The sequence below is a fragment of the Prionailurus viverrinus genome, unplaced genomic scaffold (assembly GCF_022837055.1).
Source record: "Prionailurus viverrinus isolate Anna unplaced genomic scaffold, UM_Priviv_1.0 scaffold_55, whole genome shotgun sequence".
Lineage (NCBI taxonomy): Eukaryota > Metazoa > Chordata > Mammalia > Carnivora > Felidae > Prionailurus > Prionailurus viverrinus.
This window is the reverse complement of record NW_025927617.1, coordinates 1,707,231-1,727,695: the sequence shown is the minus strand read 5'-3', so window position 1 is coordinate 1,727,695 and position 20,465 is coordinate 1,707,231. Positions and strand designations below refer to the sequence as shown.

Here is a 20,465-nt window from a genome sequence, read left to right as displayed (position 1 = left end):
GCTGCTATGAACATTGGGGTACAAGTGGCCCTATGCATCAGTACTCCTGTATCCCTTGGATAAATTCCTAGCAGTGCTATTGCTGGGTCATAGGGTAGGTCTATTTTTAATTTTCTGAGGAACCTCCACACTGCTTTCCAGAGTGGCTGCACCAATTTGCATTCCCACCAACAGTGCAAGAGGGTTCCCGTTTCTCCACATCCTCTCCAGCATCTATAGTCTCCTGATTTGTTCATTTTGGCCACTCTGACTGGCGTGAGGTGATACCTGAGTGTGATTTTGATTTGTATTTCCCTGATAAGGAGCGACGCTGAACATCTTTTCATGTGCCTGTTGGCCATCCGGATGTCTTCTTTAGAGAAGTGTCTATTCATGTTTTCTGCCCATTTCTTCACTGGGTTATTTGTTTTTCGGGTGTGGAGTTTGGTGAGCTCTTTATAGATTTTGGATACTAGCCCTTTGTCCGATATGTCATTTGCGAATATCTTTTCCCATTCCGTTGGTTGCCTTTTAGTTTTGTTGGTTGTTTCCTTTGCTGTGCAGAAGCTTTTTATCTTCATAAGGTCCCAGTAATTCACTTTTGCTTTTAATTCCCTTGCCTTTGGGGATGTGTCGAGTAAGAGATTGCTACGGCTGAGGTCAGAGAGGTCTTTTCCTGCTTTCTCCTCTAAGGTTTTGATGGTTTCTTGTCTCACATTTAGGTCCTTTATCCATTTTGAGTTTATTTTTGTGAATGGTGTGAGAAAGTGGTCTAGTTTCAACCTTCTGCATGTTGCTGTCCAATTCTCCCAGCACCATTTGTTAAAGAGGCTGTCTTTTTTCCATTGGATGTTCTTTCCTGCTTTGTCAAAGATGAGTTGGCCATACGTTTGTGGGTCTAGTTCTGGGGTTTCTATTCTATTCCATTGGTCTATGTGTCTGTTCTGGTGCCAATACCATGCTGTCTTGATGATGACAGCTTTGTAGTAGAGGCTAAAGTCTGGGATTGTGATGCCTCGTGCTTTGGTCTTCTTCTTCAAAATTCCTTTGGCTATTCGGGGCCTTTTGTGGTTCCATATGAATTTTAGGATTGCTTGTTCTAGTTTCGAGAAGAATGCTGGTGCAATTTTGATTGGGATTGCATTGAATGTGTAGATAGCTTTGGGTAGTATTGACATTTTGACAATATTTATTTTTCCAATCCATGAGCAGGGAATGTCTTTCCATTTCTTTAAATCTTCTTCAATTTCCTTCATAAGCTTTCTATAATTTTCAGCATACAGATCCTTTACATCTTTGGTTAGATTTATTCCTAGGTATTTTATGCTTCTTGGTGCAATTGTGAATGGGATCAGTTTCTTTATTTGTCTTTCTGTTGCTTCATTGTTAGTGTATAAGAATGCAATTGATTTCTGTACATTGATTTTGTATCCTGCAACTTTGCTGAATTCATGTATCAGTTCTAGCAGACTTCTGGTGGAGTCTATCGGATTTTCCATGTATAATATCATGTCATCTGCAAAAAGCGAAAGCTTGACTTCATCTTTGCCAATTTTGATGCCTTTGATTTCCTTTTGTTGTCTGATTGCTGATGCTAGAACTTCCAGCACTATGTTAAACAGCAGCGGTGAGAGTGGGCATCCTTGTCGTGTTCCTGACCTCAGGGAAAAAGCTCTCAGTTTTTCCCCGTTGAGGATGATGTTAGCTGTGGGCTTTTCATAAATGGCTTTTATGATCTTTAAGTATGTTCCTTCTATCCCGACTTTCTCAAGGGTTTTTATTAAGAAAGGGTGCTGGATTTTGTCGAAGGCCTTTTCTGCATCGATTGACAGGATCATATGGTTCTTCTCTTTTTTTTGGTTAATGTGATGTATCACGTTGATTGATTTGCGAATGTTGAACCAGCCCTGCATCCCAGGAATGAATCCCACTTGATCATGGTGAATAATTCTTTTTATATGCCGTTGAATTCGATTTGCTGGTATCTTATTGAGAATTTTTGCATCCATATTCATCAGGGATATTGGCCTGTAGTTCTCTTTTTTTACTGGGTCTCTGTCTGGTTTAGGAATCAAAGTAATACTGGCTTCATAGAATGAGTCTGGAAGTTTTCCTTCCCTTTCTATTTCTTGGAATAGCTTGAGAAGGATAGGTATTATCTCTGCTTTAAACGTCTGGTAGAACTCCCCTGGGAAGCCATCTGGTCCTGGACTCTTATTTGTTGGGAGATTTTTGATAACCGATTCAATTTCTTCGCTGGTTATGGGTCTGTTCAAGCTTTCTATTTCCTCCTGATTGAGTTTTGGAAGCGTGTGGGTGTTCAGGAATTTGTCCATTTCTTCCAGGTTGTCCAGTTTGTTGGCATATAATTTTTCATAGTATTCCCTGATAATTGCTTGTATCTCTGAGGGATTGGTTGTAATAATTCCATTTTCATTCATGATTTTATCTATTTGGGTCATCTCCCTTTTCTTTTTGAGAAGCCTGGCTAGAGGTTTGTCAATTTTGTTTATTTTTTCAAAAAACCAACTCTTGGTTTCGTTGATCTGCTCTACAGTTTTTTTAGTTTCTATATTGTTTATTTCTGCTCTGATCTTTATTATTTCTCTTCTTCTGCTAGGTTTAGGCTGCCTTTGCTGTTCTGCCTCTAGTTCCTTTAGGTGTGCTGTTAGAGTTTGTATTTGGGATTTTTCTTGTTTCTTGAGATAGGACTGGATGGCAATGTATTTTCCTCTCAGGACTGCCTTCGCTGCGTCCCAAAGCGTTTGGATTGTTGTATTTTCATTTTCGTTTGTTTCCATATATTTTTTAATTTCTTCTCTAATTGCCTGGTTGACCCACTCATTCGTTAGTAGGGTGTTCTTTAACCTCCATGCTTTTGGAGGTTTTCCAGACTTTTTTCTGTGGTTGATTTCAAGCTTCATAGCATTGTGGTCTGAAAGTAAGCATGGTATAATTTCAATTCTTGTAAACTTATGAAGGGCTGTTTTGTGACCCAGTATATGATCTATCTTGGAGAATGTTCCATGTGCACTCGAGAAGAAAGTATATTCTGTTGCTTTGGGATGCAGAGTTCTAAATATATCTGTCAAGTCCATCTGATCCAATGTGTCATTCAGGGCCCTTGTTTCTTTATTGACCGTGTGTCTAGATGATCTATCCATTTCTGTAAGTGGGGTGTTAAAGTCCCCTGCAATTACCACATTCTTATCAATAAGGTTGCTTATGTTTATGAGTAATTGTTTTATATATTTGGGGGCTCTGGTGTTTGGCGCATAGACATTTATAATTGTTAGCTCTTCCTGATGGATAGACCCTGTAACTATTATATAATGTCCTTCTTCATCTCTTGTTACAGCCTTTAATTTAAAGTCTAGTTTGTCTGATATAAGTATGGCTACTCCAGCTTTTTTTTGGCTTCCAGTAGCATGATAAATAGTTCTCCATCCCCTCACTCTCAATCTAAAGGTGTCCTCAGGTCTAAAATGAGTCTCTTGTAGACAGCAAATAGATGGGTCTTGTTTTTTTATCCATTCTGATACCCTATGTCTTTTGGTTGGCGCATTTAATCCATTTACATTCAGTGTTATTATAGAAAAATATGGGTTTAGAGTCATTGTGATGTCTGTATGTTTTATGCTTGTAGTGATGTCTCTGGGACTTTGTCTCACAGGGTCCCCCTTAGGATCTCTTGTAGGGCTGGTTTAGTGGTGACAAATTCCTTCAGTTTTTGTTTGTTTGGGAAGACCTTTATCTCTCCTTCTATTCTAAATGACAGACTTGCTGGATAAAGGATTCTCGGCTGCATATTTTTTCTGTCTAGCACCCTGAAAATCTCGTGCCAATTCTTTCTGGCCTGCCAAGTTTCAAAAGAGAGATCAGTCACGAGTCTTATAGGTCTCCCTTTATATGTGAGGGCACGTTTACCCCTTGCTGCTTTCAGAATTTTCTCTTTATCCTTGTATTTTGCCAGTTTCACTATGATATGTCGTGCAGAAGATCGATTCAAGTTACGTCTGAAGGGAGTTCTCTGTGCCTCTTGGATTTCAATGCCTTTTTCCTTCCCCAGTTCAGGGAAGTTCTCAGCTATTATTTCTTCAAGTACCCCTTCAGCACCTTTCCCTCTCTCTTCCTCCTCTGGGATACCAATTATGCGTATATTATTTCTCTTTAGTGCATCACTTAGTTCTCTAATTTTCCCCTCATACTCCTGGATTTTTTTATCTCTCTTTTTCTCAGCTTCCTCTTTTTCCATAACTTTATCTTCTAGTTCACCTATTCTCTCCTCTGCCTCTTCAAGCCGAGCTGTGGTGGTTTCCATTTTGTTATGCATTTCATTTAAAGCGTTTTTCAGCTCCTCGTGACTGTTCCTTAGTCCCTTGATCTCTGTAGCAAGAGATTCTCTGCTGTCCTGTATACTGTTTTCAAGCCCAGCGATTAATTTTATGACTATTATTCTAAATTCACTTTCTGTTATATTATTTAAATCCTTTTTGATCAGCTCATTAGCTGTTGTTATTTCCTGGAGATTCTTCTGAGGGGAATTCTTCCGCTTGGTCATTTTGGATAGTCCCTGGTGTGGTGAGGACCTGCAGGGCACTTCCCCTGTGCTGTGGTGTATAACTGGAGTTGGTGGGCGGGGCCGCAGTCAGACCTGATGTCTGCCCCCAGCCCACCGCTGGGGCCACAGTCAGGCTGGTGTGTGCCTTCTCTTCCCCTCTCCTAGGGGCGGGATTCACTGTGGGGTGGTGTGGCTCCTCTGGGCTACTTGCACCCTGCCAGGCTTGTGATGCTGGGGATCTGGCGTATTAGCTGGGGTGGGTAGGCAAGGTGCACGGGGGCAGGAGGGGCAGGCTTAGATCGCTTCTCCTTAGGTGATCCACTTCAGGAGGGGCCCTGTGGCATCGGGAGGGAGTCAGATCCGCTGCGGGAGGTTTGGCTCCGCAGAAGCGCAGAGTTGGGTGTTTGCGCGGAGCGAGCAAGTTCCCTGGCAGGAACCGGTTCTCTTTGGGATTTCGGCTGGGGGATGGGCGGGGGAGATGGCGCTGGCGAGCGCCTTTGTTCCCCACCAAACTGAGCTCTGTTGTCAGGGGGCTCAGCAGCTCTCCCTCCCTTTGTCCTCCAGCCTTCCCGCTTTCCGAGCAGAGCTGTTAACTTATGACCTCCCAGACGCTAAGTCGTGCTTGCTGTCGGAACACAGTCCGCCCGGCCCCTCAGCTTTTGCCAGCCAGACTCGGGGGCTCTGCTTGGCCGGCAAGCCGCCCCTCCGCCCCGGCTCCCTCCCGCCAGTCCGTGGAGCGCGCACCGCCTCGCCGCCCTTCCTACCCTCTTCTGCGGGCCTCTCGTCTGCGTTTGGCTCCGGCGACTCCGTTCTGCTAATCCTCTGTTGTTTTCTGGGTTATTTAGGCAGGTGTAGATGGAATCTAAGTGATCAGCAGGACGTGCGGTGAGCCCAGCGTCCTCCTAAGCCGCCATCTTGCCGAAAGTCCTACCACATCTTCTTTATCCATTCTTCAGTCGATGGACATTGGGGCTCTTTCCTAATTTGGCTCTTGCAGATAATGCTGCTATAAACATTGGGGTGCATATATTCCTTCGAATTAGTAATTTTGTATCCTTTGGGTAAATACCTAGTAGTGCAATTGCTGGATCTTAGGGTAGTTCTATTTTAACTTTTTGAAGAACCTCCATAACAGTTTTCCAGAGTGGCTGTACCAGTTTGCATTCATACCAACAGTATAAGTCCACTGAACCAGCCCTGCAAGAAATTTTAAAGGGGACTTTCTGAGGGGAGAAAATATATATCAAAAGCAACAAAAGATTATAAAGGACCAGAGAACACCACCAGAAACTCCAACTCTACAAGCATCATAATGGCAATAAATTCATATCTTTCACTACTCACTCTAAACGTCAGTGGACTCAATGCTCCAATCAAAAGACATAGGGTAACAGAATGGATAAGAAAACAAGATCCATCTATATGCTGTTTACAAGAGACCCACTTTAGACCTAAAGACACCTTCTGGTTGAAAATGCGGGGATGGAGAACCATCTATCAACAAAAGAAAGCCAGAGTAGCCATACTTACATCAGACAATTTAGACTTTAAAATAAAGACTGTATCAAGAGATGCAGAAGGGCATTCTATCATAATCAAGGGGTCTATAGAACAAGAAGACCTAACAATTGTAAACATTTATGCACCAAATGTGGCAGCACCCAAATATATAAATCAATTAATCACAAACAAAGAAACTCATCGATAGTAATACCATAACAGTTGGAGACTTCAACACCCCACTCACAGCAATGGACAGATCATCGAATCAAAACATCAACAAGGAAACAATGGCTTTGAATGACACACTGGACCAGATGGACTTAACAGATATATTCAGAACATTTCATCCTAAAGCAGCAGAATATACATTCTTCTCCAGTTCACATGGAACGTTCTCCAGAATGGACGATGTACTGGGACACAAATCAGCCCTAAGTACGTACAAAAAGATCAAGATCATACCGTGCATATGTTCAGACCACAACGCTATGAAACTCGAAATCAACACAAGAAAAAATTTGGAAAGGTAACAAATACTTGGGGACTGAAGAACATCCTACTGAAGAATGAATGGGCTAACCAAGCAGTTAACGAGGAAATTAAAAAGTATATGGAAGTCAATGAAAATGATAACACCACAACCCAAAACCTCTGGGACACAGCAAACACGGTCATAAGAGGAAAACATATAGCAATCCAGGCCTTCCTAAAGAAGGAAGAAAGATCTCAGATACACAACCTAACCTTACGCCTTAAGGAGCTGCAAAAAGAACAGCAAATAAAACCCCAAACCAGCCGAAGACAGGAAATAATAAAGATTAGAGCAGAAATTAATGCTATTGAAACCAACAAAAACAGTAGAACAGATCAATGAAACCAGAAGCTGGTTCTTTGAAAGAATTAACACAATTGTTAAACCACTAGCCTGTATGATCAAGAAGAAAAAGGAAAGGACCCAAATAAATAAAATCAAAAATGAAAGAGGAGAGATCACAACCAACACATCAGAAATAAAAACAATAATGAGAGAATATTATGAGCAATTATATGCCAATAAAATGGGCAATCTGGAAGAAATGGACAAATTCCTAGAAATGTATACACTACCAACACTGAAACAGGAAGACATAGAAAATTTGAACAGACCCATAACCAGTAAGGAAATCAAATTAGCAATCAAAAATCTGCCAAGAAACAAGAGTCCAGGGCCAGATGGCTTTCCAGGGGAATTCTACCAAACATTTAAGGAAGAGTTAACACCTATTCTCTTGTAACTGTTCCAAAAAATAGAAATGGAAGGAAAACTTCCAAACTCTTTCTATGAAGCCAGCATTACCTTTACCCCAAAACCAGACAGAGACCCCACTAAAAAGGAGAACTATAGACCAATTTCCCTGATGAACATGGATGCAAAAATCCTCAACAAGATATTAGCCAACTGGCTCCAAGAATACATTAAAAAAAAATTATTCACCACGACCAAGTGGGATTTATACCTGGGATGCAGGGCTGGTTCAATATCCACAAAACAATTAACGTGATTCATCACATCAATAAAAGAAAGTACAAGAACCATATGATCCTCTCAATAGATGCAGAGAAAGCATTTGACAAAATACAGCCTCCTTTCTTGATAAAAACCTTCAAGAAAGTAGGGATAGAAGGAGCATACCTAGAGGTCATAAAAGCCATATATGAACGACCCAATGCTAATATCCTTCTCAATGGGGAAAAACTGAGAGCTTTCCCCCTAAGATTAGGAACAAGACAGGGATGTCCACTCTTGCCACTGTTATTCAACATAGTATTGGAAGTCTTAGCCTCTGCAATCAGACAACACAAAAAAATAAAAGGCATCCAAATTGGCCAGGAGGAGGTCAAACTTTCACTCTTCGCAGATGACATGATACTCTATATGGAAAACCCAAAAGATTCCACCAAAAACTGCTAGAATTGATTCATGAATTCAGAAAAGTTGCAGGATATAAAATCAATGAACAGAAATTGGTTGCATTCCTATACACCAACAATGAAGCAACAGAAACAGAAATCAAGGAATCGATCCCATTTACAGTTGCACAAAAAACCATAAAATACGTAGGAATAAGCCTAACCAAAGAGGTGAAATATCTATACACTGAAAACTATAGAAAGCTCATGAAAGAAATTGAAGAAGACAAAAAAAATGGAAAAAGATTCCATGTTCCTTGATAGGAAGAACAAATATTGTTAAAATGTTGATACCACCAAAAGCCATCTACATATTTAATGCAATCCCTATCAAAGTAACACCAGCATTCTTCACAGAGCTAGAACAAATAATCCTAAAATTTGTCTGGAACTAGAAAAGACCTCGAATAGCCAAAGCAATCTTGAAAAAGCCAACCAAAGCAGGAGGCATCACAATCCCAGACTTCAAGATATACTACAAAGCTGTAATCATCCAGACAGTATGGTACTGGCACAAGAACAGACATTCAGATCAATGGAACAGAATACAGAACCCAGAAATTGACCCACAAATGTATGGCCAACTAATCTTTGACAAAGTAGGAAAGAATATCCAAAACCATAAAGACAGTCTCTTCATCAAGTGGTGCTGTTAAAACTAGACAGCAACATGCAGAAGAATGAACCTGGACCACTTTCTTACACCACACACAAAAATAAACTCAAAATGGATAAAAGATCTTAATGTAAGACAGGAATCCATCAAAATCCTCAAGGAGAAAGCAGGCAAAAACCTCTTTGATCTTGCCCGCAGCAACTTCTTACTCTACACGTCTCCGGAGGCAAGGGAAACAAAAGCAAATTGAACTACTGGGACCTCATCAAAATAAAAAGCTTCTGCACAGCAAAGGAAACAATCAGCAAAACTAAAAGGCAACCGACAGAATGGGAGAAGATATTTGCAAATGACATATCAAATAAAGGGTTAGTATCCATAATCTATAAAGAACTTCTCAAACTCAACACCCAAAAACCAAATAATCCAGTGAAGAAATGAGTGAAAAACATGAATAGACACTTCTCCAAGGAAGACATCCAGATGGCCAACCGACACATGAAAAAATGCTCACCATCACTCATCATCAGGGAAATACAAATCAAAACCACAATGAGATACCACCTCACACCTGTCAGAATGGCTAACATGAACAACTCAGGCAACAACAGATGTTGGCGAGGATGTGGAGAAAGAGGATCTCTTTTGCATTGTTGACAGGAATGCAAACTGGTGCAGCCACTCTGGAAAACACTATGGAGGTTCCTCAAAAAACTAAAAATAGAACTATCCTACGACCCAGCAATTGCACTTCTAGGCATTTATCCATGGGATACAGGTGTCCTGTTTCGAAGGGACACATGCACCCCCATGTTTATAGCAGCACTATCAACAATAGCCAAAGTATGGAAAGAGCCCAAATGTCCCTTGATGGATGAATGGATAAAGAAGATGTGGTATATGTGTACAATGGAGTATTACTCGGCAATCAAAAAGAATGAAATCTTGCCATTTGCAGCTACATGGATGGAACTGGGGGGTATTATGCTAAGTGAAATTAGTCAGTCAGAGAAAGGCAAAAATCATGTGACTTAACTCATATGAGGACTTTAATAGACAAAAGAGATGAACATAAGGGAAGGGAAACAAAAATAATATAAAAACGGGGAGGGGGACAAAACAGAAGAGACTCATAGATACGGAGAACAAACAGGGTTACTGGAGGGGTTGTGGGATGGGGGATGGGCTAAATGGCTAAGGGGCATTAAGGAATCTACTCCTGAAATCATTGTTGCACTATATGCTAACTAATTTGGATGTAAATTTTTAAAAATAAAAAAAACTTTTTAAATAGAATTACCCTATAAGCTAGCAATTCCACTACTAGGTATCTGCCCAAGAGAAATGAAAACATATATCTACACAAAGACTTAAATATGGATTCTTACAGAAACATTTTCATAATTAACCAAAATGTAGAAACAATCCATATATCCATATACTGATGGTTAGACACAATATGGGCTATCTATACAATAAAATATTACTTAGCAATAAAACTGAATGGTATACTGATATGTTCAAGATAGATGAATCTCAAAAAACATGCTGAGTGAAAGAAGCCAGTAATAAAAGACCACATATTGTATGATCCCTTTGAAAAGAAATACATAAATTTATAGAAACAGAAAATAGATTCAGTGAGTGCCTAGGGAAAGGAATCGGAAGAAAGGGTTAAGGTATTTGTCTTTCTCTGTATGACATTTCACTTAGCATAACACTCTCCAGTTCCATATGTTTTTACTCTTATGTGGATCCTGAGAATCTTAACAGAAGTCTATGGGGGAGGGGAAGAAAAAAAGAGGTTAGAGAGGGAGAGACTCTTAAAAACTGAGAAAAAACTGAGGGTTGATGTGGGGGTGGGAGAGAGGGGAGGGTGGGTGATAGGTAGTGAGGAGGGCACCTTTTGGGATGAGCACTGGGTGTTGTATGGAAACCAATTTGACAATAAATTTCATATTTAAAAAAATAATAAATAAATTGGTGAAAATAAAGTCAACTTTGAATGTTTAAAAAAAATGAAAAGACAATAAAAAGAAAGGTTTAAGGGAGGTAAGGTTTTTGGGGAGGTAATGAAAATGTTCTAAAATTGGATATGGTAATGGTTACATAACTCTGTTAAGTATATTAAAACCCATTGACTTTTACACACTAAACAAGTGAACTTGAAAGTGCAAAAAAAAAAAAAAAAAAGGTTCCATTCTCCAACATTATCCTCGCCAACACCTGTTGTTTCTTGTGCTATTGATTTTACCATTCTGACCGGTGTGAGGGTATATCTCATTGTGGTTTTGATTTATATTTCCCTGATGGTGAGTGATGTTGACCATCTTTTCCTGTGTCTGTTGGACATCTGGATGTCTTTGGAAAAGTATCTATTCCTGTCTTCTGCCCATTTCTTTTTTTTTTTTTTTTTTTTTTTTTTCTTTTCAACGTTTATTTATTTTTGGGACAGAGAGAGACAGAGCATGAACAGGGGAGGGGCAGAGAGAGAGAGAGACACAGAATCGGAAACAGGCTCCAGGCTCTGAGCCATCAGCCCAGAGCCTGACGCGGGGCTCGAACTCATGGAGTGCGAGATCGTGACCTGGCTGAAGTCGGACGCTTAACCGACTGCGCCACCCAGGCGCCCCATGCCCATTTCTTAACTGGATTATTTGGTTTTGGGGATTTTATATGCTCTTTATATATTTTGGAATACCAAACTTTATCAGATATGTCCTTTGTAAATATCTTCTCCCATTCTATAGGGTGCTTTTAGTTTTGTGGATTGTACACTTCTCTGTGCAAAAGCTTTTTATTTTGATGAAGTCCCAACAGCTTAATTTTGCTTTTCTTTCCCTTGCCTCAGCAGACATATCTAGAAAGAAGTTGCTTTAGCTGATGTCACACATTACTGCCTATGTTTTCCTCTAAGATTTCAACGGTTTCCTGTCTCAAATTTAGGTCTTTCATCCATTTTGAATTTAGTTTTGTGTATGGTGTAAGAAAGTGATCCAGTTTCATTCTTTTTCATGTTGCTGTCCACTTTTCCCAACACCCTTTGTTGAAGATACTATTTTCCATTTGGATATTCCTTCCTCCTTTTTCAAAGATTAATGACCGTATGGTTATGGATTCGTCTCTGGGTTTTCTATTCTGTTCCATCGATCTATGTGTCTATTCTTTGCTCAAGTACAATATTGTTTTGATCACTACAGCTTTGTAATAAAACTTGAAGTCCAGAATTCTGATGCCTCCAGCTTTGCTTTGCTTTTTCAAGGTTGCTTTGGCTATTTGTAGTCTTTTTTTATTCTATACAAATTTTAAGATTGTTTGTTTCAGCTCTGTGAAAAATGTTGTTGATATTTTGATAGGTATTGCATTAAATGTATAGATTGCTTTGGGCAGTTATAGACATTTTAACAATAATTGTTCTTCTAATCCATGAGCAAGGAATTTTTTTCCATTTCTTTGTGTCATCTTCAGTTTCTTTCATCAGTGTTTTATACGTTTCAGAGTACAGATCTTTCATCTCTTTTGTTAGGTTTATTTTTAAGTGTCATATAGTTTTGGGTGAAATTGTAAATGGGATTGATTCCTTGATTTCTCTCCCTGCTACTTCATTATTGTCTATAGAAATGCAAAAGATTTCTGTATGTTGATTTTATATCCTGCAACTTGGCAGATCTGTATCAGTTCTAGCAATTTTGGGGTGATTCTTTTGGGTTTTCTATACAGACTGTATGTCATCTGCAAATAGTGAAAGTCTTACTTCTTTCTTGCCAATTTAATTATTTTTAGTGTCTGATTGCTGAGATTAGGACTTCCAGTACTATTTTGAATAACAATGGTGAGAGTGGACATCCCTGTCTTGTTCCTGACAAAAGAGGAAAAGCTCTGAGTTTTTCCCCATTGAGGATGATATTAGCTGTGGGATTTTCATATATAGCCTTTACTATGTTCAGGTATATTACCTCTAAACCTGCTTTGTTGAGGGTTTTTAACATGAATTAATATTGTACTTTGTGAAGTGCTTTTTCTGTATCTATTAAAATGATCATATGTTTCTTATACTTTCTTTTATTAATGTAGTGTGTAATGTTGATTGGTTTGCAAATAATGAGCCACCCTTGCAGCCCAGGAGTAAATCCCACTTAATTGTGGTGAATGATTCTTTTAATGTACTGTCAGATTCTATTTTCTAGTATTTTAAGAAGTTTTGCATCCATGTTCATCAGGGATATTGGCCTGTAGTTCTCTTTTTTAATCAATATTTTCTGGGTTTGGTATCAGGGTAATGCTGGCCTCATAGAATGAATTTGGAAGTTTTCCTTCCAATTCTATCATTTGAAATAGTTTGAGAAGAATAGATACTAACTTTTCCTTAAATGTTTGGTAGAATTCATCTGTGAAGCTATCTGGCTGTGAACTTCTGTTTGTTGGGAGATTTTTATATACTGATTCAATGTATTTGGTGGTTGTGTCTGCTCAAGTTTTTTTTTATTTCTTCCTGTTTTACTTTAGGTGGTTTATATGTTTCTAGGAATTTATCGACTTCCTCCAGATTATCCAATTTGTTCGCATATAATTTTCCGTAGTATTCTCATAATTATTTGTATTTCTGTGGTATTGGTTGTTATTTCTCCTCTCTCTCATTTGTGATTTTATTTATTTGTGTTCTTTTACTATTCTATTGGATAGGTCTGGCTAGGGGGGTAATCAATTTTATTAATTGTTTCCTAGAACCAGCTCTGGGCTTCATTGATCTGTTCTATTGCTTTTTCATTTTCTATATCATTTATTTCTGCTCTAATCTTTACTATTCCCCTTCTTATGCTGGCTTTAGGCTTCATTTGTTTTTCTAGCTCCTTTAGATGTAAGGTCAGGTTGTTAATTTGATATTTTTCTTGCTTCTTGAAGTAGGCTTGTATTGCCTACCATACCATACCTTATATGTTCCTTCTGAGGAGTGCTTTCCACTGCATCCCAAAGGTTTGGACCATTACATTTTCATTTTCATTTGTTTCCATGTATTTTTTATTTCCCCTTTGCTTTTCTTGTTGACCCATTCATTGTTTACTAGCATGTTGTTTAACCTCCATATATTTGTGGTATTTCCAGGTCTTTTCTTGTGGTTAACTTCAAGTTTCATAGTGTTATGGTCAGAAAATATGCATGGTATGATCTCAATCCTTTTGTACTTGTTGAAGCCTAATAAGTGATCTATTCTGGAAAATGTCATATGTACACTTGAGAAGAATATGTATTCTGTTGTTTAAGATGGAATGTTCTGAATATATCTGTTAAGTCCATCAGATCCAGTGTGCCATTCATAGCCATTGTTTCCTGGTTTCTTTTCTGTACAGATGCTCTGTCCATTAATGTAAGTGGGGTGTTAACGTCCCCTACTATTATTGTATTATTATGAATTAGTTCCTTTATGTTTGTTATTAACTGTTTTATACATTTGAGTGTTTTCATGTTAGGTGTATAGATATTTACAATTGTTGTATACTCTTGTTGAACTGTCCCAGTTATTATTACATAGTGCCCTTCGTCATCACTTGTTGTAGTCTTTTTTTAAAAATCTAGTTTGTTCAATATGAATATTGTTACTCCAACTTTCTTTTGATGTTCATTTCCATGATAAATGTTTCTCCATTCCCTCATTTTCAATATGCAAGTGTCCTTAGGTCTAAAATGAGTCTCTTGTAGGTAGCTTATAGGTGGGTTCGTTTTTTCATCCATCCTGACATCCTATTTTTGATTAAGGTTTTTAGTCCATTTATAATCAGAGTAAGTATTGATAGGTAGGTATTTACTGCCATGTTATTACTTGTTTTTTTATTGTTTCTGAAGATTTTCTCTGTCCCTTCCCTATCTTTGTCACTTCTGGTCTTTCCTTTCCACTCAAAGAGTACCCTTTAATATTTCTTGCAGGGCTGGTTTAGTGATCATGAACTCCTTTAGTTTTTGTTTTTCTGGGAAAGTCTTTATTTCTCCTCTATTCTGAATGATAGGATTGCTGGATAGAGTATTCTTGGCTGCAGATTTCCCCCATTCAGCATTTTGAATATATCCTACCACTCCCGTCTTGGCTTGCCACCTTTCTGTTGAGAAATATCCAGCTAGCCTTATGGGTCTTCCCTTGTAAGTAAATGACTTATTTTGTTTAGCTGCTTTTAAGTTTTTTTTATTTATCAGTGTATTTTACAAGTTTAATTACTATATGTGTTGTTGTTGGCCTGCTTTAGGTGATTTTGACAGGAGTTCTCTGTGCCTCCTCAATTTCAATGTCTGTTTCCTTCCCCAGATTAGGGAGGTTTTCATCTATAATTTCTTCAAATAAAATTTTCTGAACCCTTTTCTCTCTCTTCTCTCTTCTTTCTCTGTCTTTTCTTCTTCTTTCTCTCTCTTCTTCTGAGACTCCTATAATATGAATGTTTTTACATTTGGTAGAGTCACTGAGTTCATGAAGTCTATCCTTGTGTTGCATAAGTCTTCTTTCTCCCTTTTGTTCAGCTTCGTTATTTTCCTTTATCTTCTATATCACTTATTCATTCCTCTGCTACTTCCATCCTTATGTTCATTGCATCAAGTCTGATTCTAATCTCAGTTACTGCATTTTTCATATTTTACTGTTTTTTAACTGTTTTATCTCTGCATTATGGAGCTCCCTGAATCTTCAATTCTTTTCTCAAGCCCAGTGTGTATCCTTATGATTGTTGCTTTAAATTCTCCATCAGGCATGTTATTTTTCTGTTTTTCTTAGATCTCTGGTTGTGACCTTATCTTATTCTTTCATTTGGGATGAATTCCTCTGTCTTTGCATTTTGTCTAAGGCTCTGTCTTCTTCTGTTGTTAGAAGAGCCCAATACGTTTCCTGCTCTTGAGAGTAATTGCTTTATAAAGAAGAGGTCATAGAGTGTCCAGGGCCTGGCACTTCAGGGAGTGTCTGCTGTGTGCTGTGTACACTCTGCTTCTGGGTTTTGGCTATTCTGTCCTTCAAGCCAGTCTTCTACAGAGTCTCTTCTTGCTGGAAGTGGTCACAATTTGGTACTTGGCCAGAATGTGGTGAGTTTTAACTAGGTGTACACTGGTATGCTTGTGAAATGAGACCTGATACTACTTACACTAGAACTGAAGCCCTGTAGAACTCTGTAGTTAAGAGATGTGCTGGGGGGGGCATTGTTCTAAGACTGGAGCAGACTAGATTGAGTGGGGCAGTACTTTCAGAGCACAGGGTGTGGACTTAGAATAAGCAGATTAAGCAACCACTATTGGTTCTCTGCTGTTTACCACATGTGGCTCTGTGTTTAGGCTGAGGGGCAAGGGGGGAAATGGTACCAGCCAGCCTCTTTGTCCCCAGATAGGAGTCTTCATGCCCCACTGCTCTCAGGAAAGCACACTGTCTGCCTCTGGGTTGTTTGCCTGCCTTCCCTCCAAGAGCAGCTCAGTGCCCTCTGGGCTCTCTCCCAGCAAGACTGGTGACTTTTAAAAGTCCAGGCTTTAGGGATAGGGATGTGGTATGAGCAGGGGTCTCTCACTGGTCTTCTAGGAAAGTTTCTCACTATGCTGGAACTGAGGCAGATTTGACCCACAAGGGCAGTCATGCCAGAGTGCAGGGTGTGGGAATTGGTATAACCAGGTTAGGCAGCCAGTGTCAGGGTTGAGCTGCTTACTTCAGGTGGCTCTGCACTTATGCCAAGGGATGGGAGAGGGAAATGCATCCACAGGCTCCTTTGTCCCTGGAGAGGCATCTCTGTGAATGCTACCTCTAAAGAATGCACTTCAAGAAGAGCAAACAATTCTCCTCTGTGTGCCACAGGTATTCTTCAGATAACTATTTCCATACCATCTGCCTCTAGGTTGTTTGCCTACCTTCTCTCCAGGAGCAGTGTAGGGCCCTCAAGGCTCTATTCTAGCTAAGCCCACCAACCTGAAAATAAAAACCTTTAAAAGACAAACTCTAGTTTGTCTTTAAGCCCCAGTGGTTACAAGAACTCATGAAACTCAACCCCTCTCATTTTCCCAGACAATGACTTTGTGAACGTGTTCTTATGCACTACTCTGTGTGTTCCTCTCTCTCTGCTCTTTCTCTGTGGCCATCAGTCTCTCCCCTCTGCAGCACCTGCAGAGAAATGTGTTTCTCCCTCAAAACACATTTCTGCACTTCCTACCTTCTTTGATGTGACTTCTCTCCATTAAGTTGTGCAGTTTGTTCTGTCAGTCTTCAGGTTGATTTATGGGGTATTTAGAATGATTTGATAGCTATCCAGTTATGTTCCTGGGATAAGACAACCCTAGGGTCCTCTTGCTATGCTGCCATCTTAGCTCCAACTATCACTCTTTTTGAACAGACTTTTAGTTACAGCAGTTACAAGTAGTAAGAACTTGGTGCACCTGGATGGCCCAGTTGGTTAAGTATCCAATTCTTGATTTCAGCTCAGGTCGTGATCTCACAGTTGTGAGACTGAGCCCATGTCAGGCTCTGTGCTGGGTGTAGAGTCTGCTTAAGATTCTCTCTCTCCCTCTCCCTCTGCCCCCCCTCAAAAAAAAGTAGTAAGAACTTTTAGTTTTGTTTAAAAAAAGCAAGCTCTAATAAAAATCAGAGATGGATAGGGGCCAATATGGCAGAGCAACATGGAAGCTTTTTGCTTCTCTCATCCCTGAAGTGAAGCTAGATCCACACCAAACCATCTAGCACACCTAGAAAATTGATCTCAGTATTAACACAACAATCTGCACAACTCGAACCACAGAACTCACCAAGTACATGGCGTGGAGAGGTAAACTGGAGGAGAGAGAAGCCATGGAGGGTAGGGAGCTTTTTTTGCTTGTGGAGAGAGGATGGAATCAGGGGGAAGAGTACAGGAAAAGCACTCCCTGAAAAGCAGCTGGAGAGAAAGAGAAAGAGTGGAAACACCCATAAGGGACTTAACAAGAGAAGGAGAGAATTTAAATACCATTAAGACTGTAAACAGGGGAGCATAGAATCTGAAATTCCACATCTCGATACCTGGTGGAGCTCTGGTGGGAAGGGCAAGTCCGCAGGAGCAGAAAGTGAGATCTGAGTGGTCCTTGAGCCACACAGGGAAAGGAGGTTCCACTGCTGAGAGGACATTTGGTAGAGGCTGTGCAGCCTCCCCACAGGCAAAGGTCCCAGAGGACCCCTGAAAACAGCCACATTTGCTGGTATTGGAACAAGGACAGTAAGGGGCTGTGAAACCTGTCACCAAATGTGTGCTGTGATTTACCATAATCCCTGAAACACTGCTGCTACACGATTGCACTTTTTCTGGGGCAGGCTGGTACCTGGCCGCAGTCTCTGGGCATCTGCAGCAGCACAGTCACGTGAATGTTCCTGGGGGTGGACTGGAACCCAGCCATTGTTCGGTGAGACCCTCCCCCAGAGGATCTGAGTGGGTCAAAGCTGCAGGGCCCTCAAAAGTGAGGGGTTTGGAAACAGCCCCATCTGAGATAAAACTCTGGAGGGAGGTGCCACGTGGCAGGCTGACAGCTTGGTTACAGACAGTGTAGAAGCGGGCAGTGGACAGAAGCAGGAGACAAAGGAGGGGTGCTTGGTTGCCAGTGGGTGAGAGCACAGAGTTTTGATACTAGAGACTGGGTAGCTAGGGGACGCCATCTTCACTGCTCCCAAGCATGTGCATACATGCATACATGCACCACAAATATCCAACCCATTAAGCTAAGCAGCACCATCTAGTGGAGAATGGAGCCATTGCACCAAGCTCCATCCACTGCACCAGCCCCACTCTAGAGGAAAACCACAAGCTTCTCCACCTGCTTGGTTTACAGACTATAAAGTCCTTCATAGTTTGACTTTTAGGGGAAACTGGATGTCATTTAAATCGTATTTCAGTCTGTTCACTGGTCCATCTATTCATTTTTTTTCTCTTTCTGTATTCAGGAGTAAGAAAAGAAAAGAGAAAAAAAATGAATTATTTTTATTTTCCATTTTTATAAGAGATATTTCTTTAATGTTTCCTACTATATTTTTACTTTTATTGTGAAATTTTTTGTTCTAGTTTACATTCATCATTTAATTTTATTATACTTTATTATATTCATTTTTTTAATTTTCAAACTTTTCATTTTTTTCTTTTCTTTCCCTTTTTTCTCTGTTATATCAAGTTTCTTTCAGCAACCAGATCAAAAAACACCCAGGATCTAGCAACCTTTATTTGATTTTTTGTGTTGTTTTTAATTTTTATTTATTTATTTTTAATTTTTTAAATATTTTTCTTCCTCCAAAATGAAAAAATGAAGGAATTCACCTCAAAAGAAAAAACTGGAAGAAATGACAGCCAGGGACTTAATCAACAGATACAAGCAAGATGTCTGAACCAGAATTTAGAAGCACGATAATAAGAATACTAGCTGGGGTTGAAAAAAGCATAGAATCCCTTTCTGCAGAGATAAAAAAAGTAAACTCTAGTCAGGATGAAATTTAAAATGCTATAACTGAGATGCAAACTCAAATGGATACCATGGAGGCAAGGATTGATGAAGCAGAGAAGCAAATCAGTGATATAGAGGACAAACTTATGGAGAATAATGAAGCGGAAAAAAGAAGATGGAAACTAAGGCAAAAGAGAATGATATAACAATTATAGAACTTGGTAACTCATTAGAAAGTAATAACATCCAAATCATAGGGGTTCCAGAAGATAAAGAGAGAGAAAAACGGGTAGAAGAGTTATGTGAGAAAATCATAGCAGAAAACTTTCCTAACTGGAGAAAGACACAGACATCAAACCCCAGGAAGCAGAGGACTCCCATTAGATTCAACAAAAATCCACCAGGCATATCATGGTCAAATTCACAAAATACACAGACAAGGGGAGAATCATGAAGGCACCAAGGGGAAAAAAAAGTCCTTCAACTACAAGGGAAGATAGATCAGGTTCACAGCAGCCCTATCCACAGAAACTTGGCATGCCAGGAAGGAGTGGCAGGATATATTCAATGTCATGAATCAGAAAAATATGCAGCCAAGAATTCTTTATCAAGCAAGGCTGTCACACAAACTAGAAAGAGAGATAAAAAATTTCCCAGACAAACAAAACTAAAGGAGTTCATGATCACCATTTCCCAGACAAACAAAAGCTAAAGGAGTCCATGACCACTAAACCAGCCCTGCAAGAAATGTTAAGGGGGATCCTTTGAGGGAAGAAAAAGTGAAACAAACCAATAAAGACCAAAAGCAACAAAGACTAGAAAGGTCCAGAGACATCACTACAAGCATGAAACCTACAATAACACAATGCCACTAAATCCATATCTTTCAATAATAATGCTGAATGTAAATGGACTAAATACTCTAATCAAAAGATACAACTATCAGAATTGATAAAAAACCAAATCCATCTATTTATTTTCTGCCTATAAAAACCCATTTTAGACTTGAGGACACCTTCAGGTTGAAAGTTAGGGGATGGAGAACCATTTATCATGCTAATGGTTGCCAAAAGAAAGCTGGAGTAGCCATACTTATATCAGACAATCTAGATTTTAACATAAAGACTGTAACAGAGATGAAGAAGAGCATCATATCATCATTAAGGGCTCTATCCACCAAGAAGATCTAACAATTGTAAGTATTTATGCCCCCACTGTGAAAGAACCCAAATATATAAATCAATTAATTGTAAACATACAGAAACTCATTGATAACAATACCATAATAGCAAGAGACTTCAACACCCCACTGACAACAATGGAAAGATCATCTAATCAGAAAATCAACAAGGAAACAATGGCTTTGAATGACACACTGGACCAAATAGATTTAACAGGTATATTCAGAACATTTCATTCTAAAGGAGCAGAATACACATTCTTCTCAAGTGC

At 39.5% G+C, this 20,465-nt stretch overlaps 1 protein-coding gene across 5 annotated transcripts in view; it reads left to right on the top strand.

Annotated features, from left to right (window-relative positions):
* The window catches only part of ZDHHC15 (zinc finger DHHC-type palmitoyltransferase 15), a 357,936-nt gene that overhangs the window by 177,736 nt on the left and 159,735 nt on the right, over window positions 1–20,465 (top strand). The window contains exon 11 of one of the 5 annotated variants that reach the window (XM_047848207.1): window positions 18,882–18,935. The exons of the other annotated variants lie outside the window; for them this stretch is intronic. Coding sequence (XP_047704163.1) covers window positions 18,882–18,916 — 35 coding nt within the window. The 3' untranslated portion in view covers window positions 18,917–18,935. Of the gene's footprint in view, window positions 1–18,881; window positions 18,936–20,465 lie in introns of those variants that run through there. 5 annotated transcript variants of the gene reach the window in all.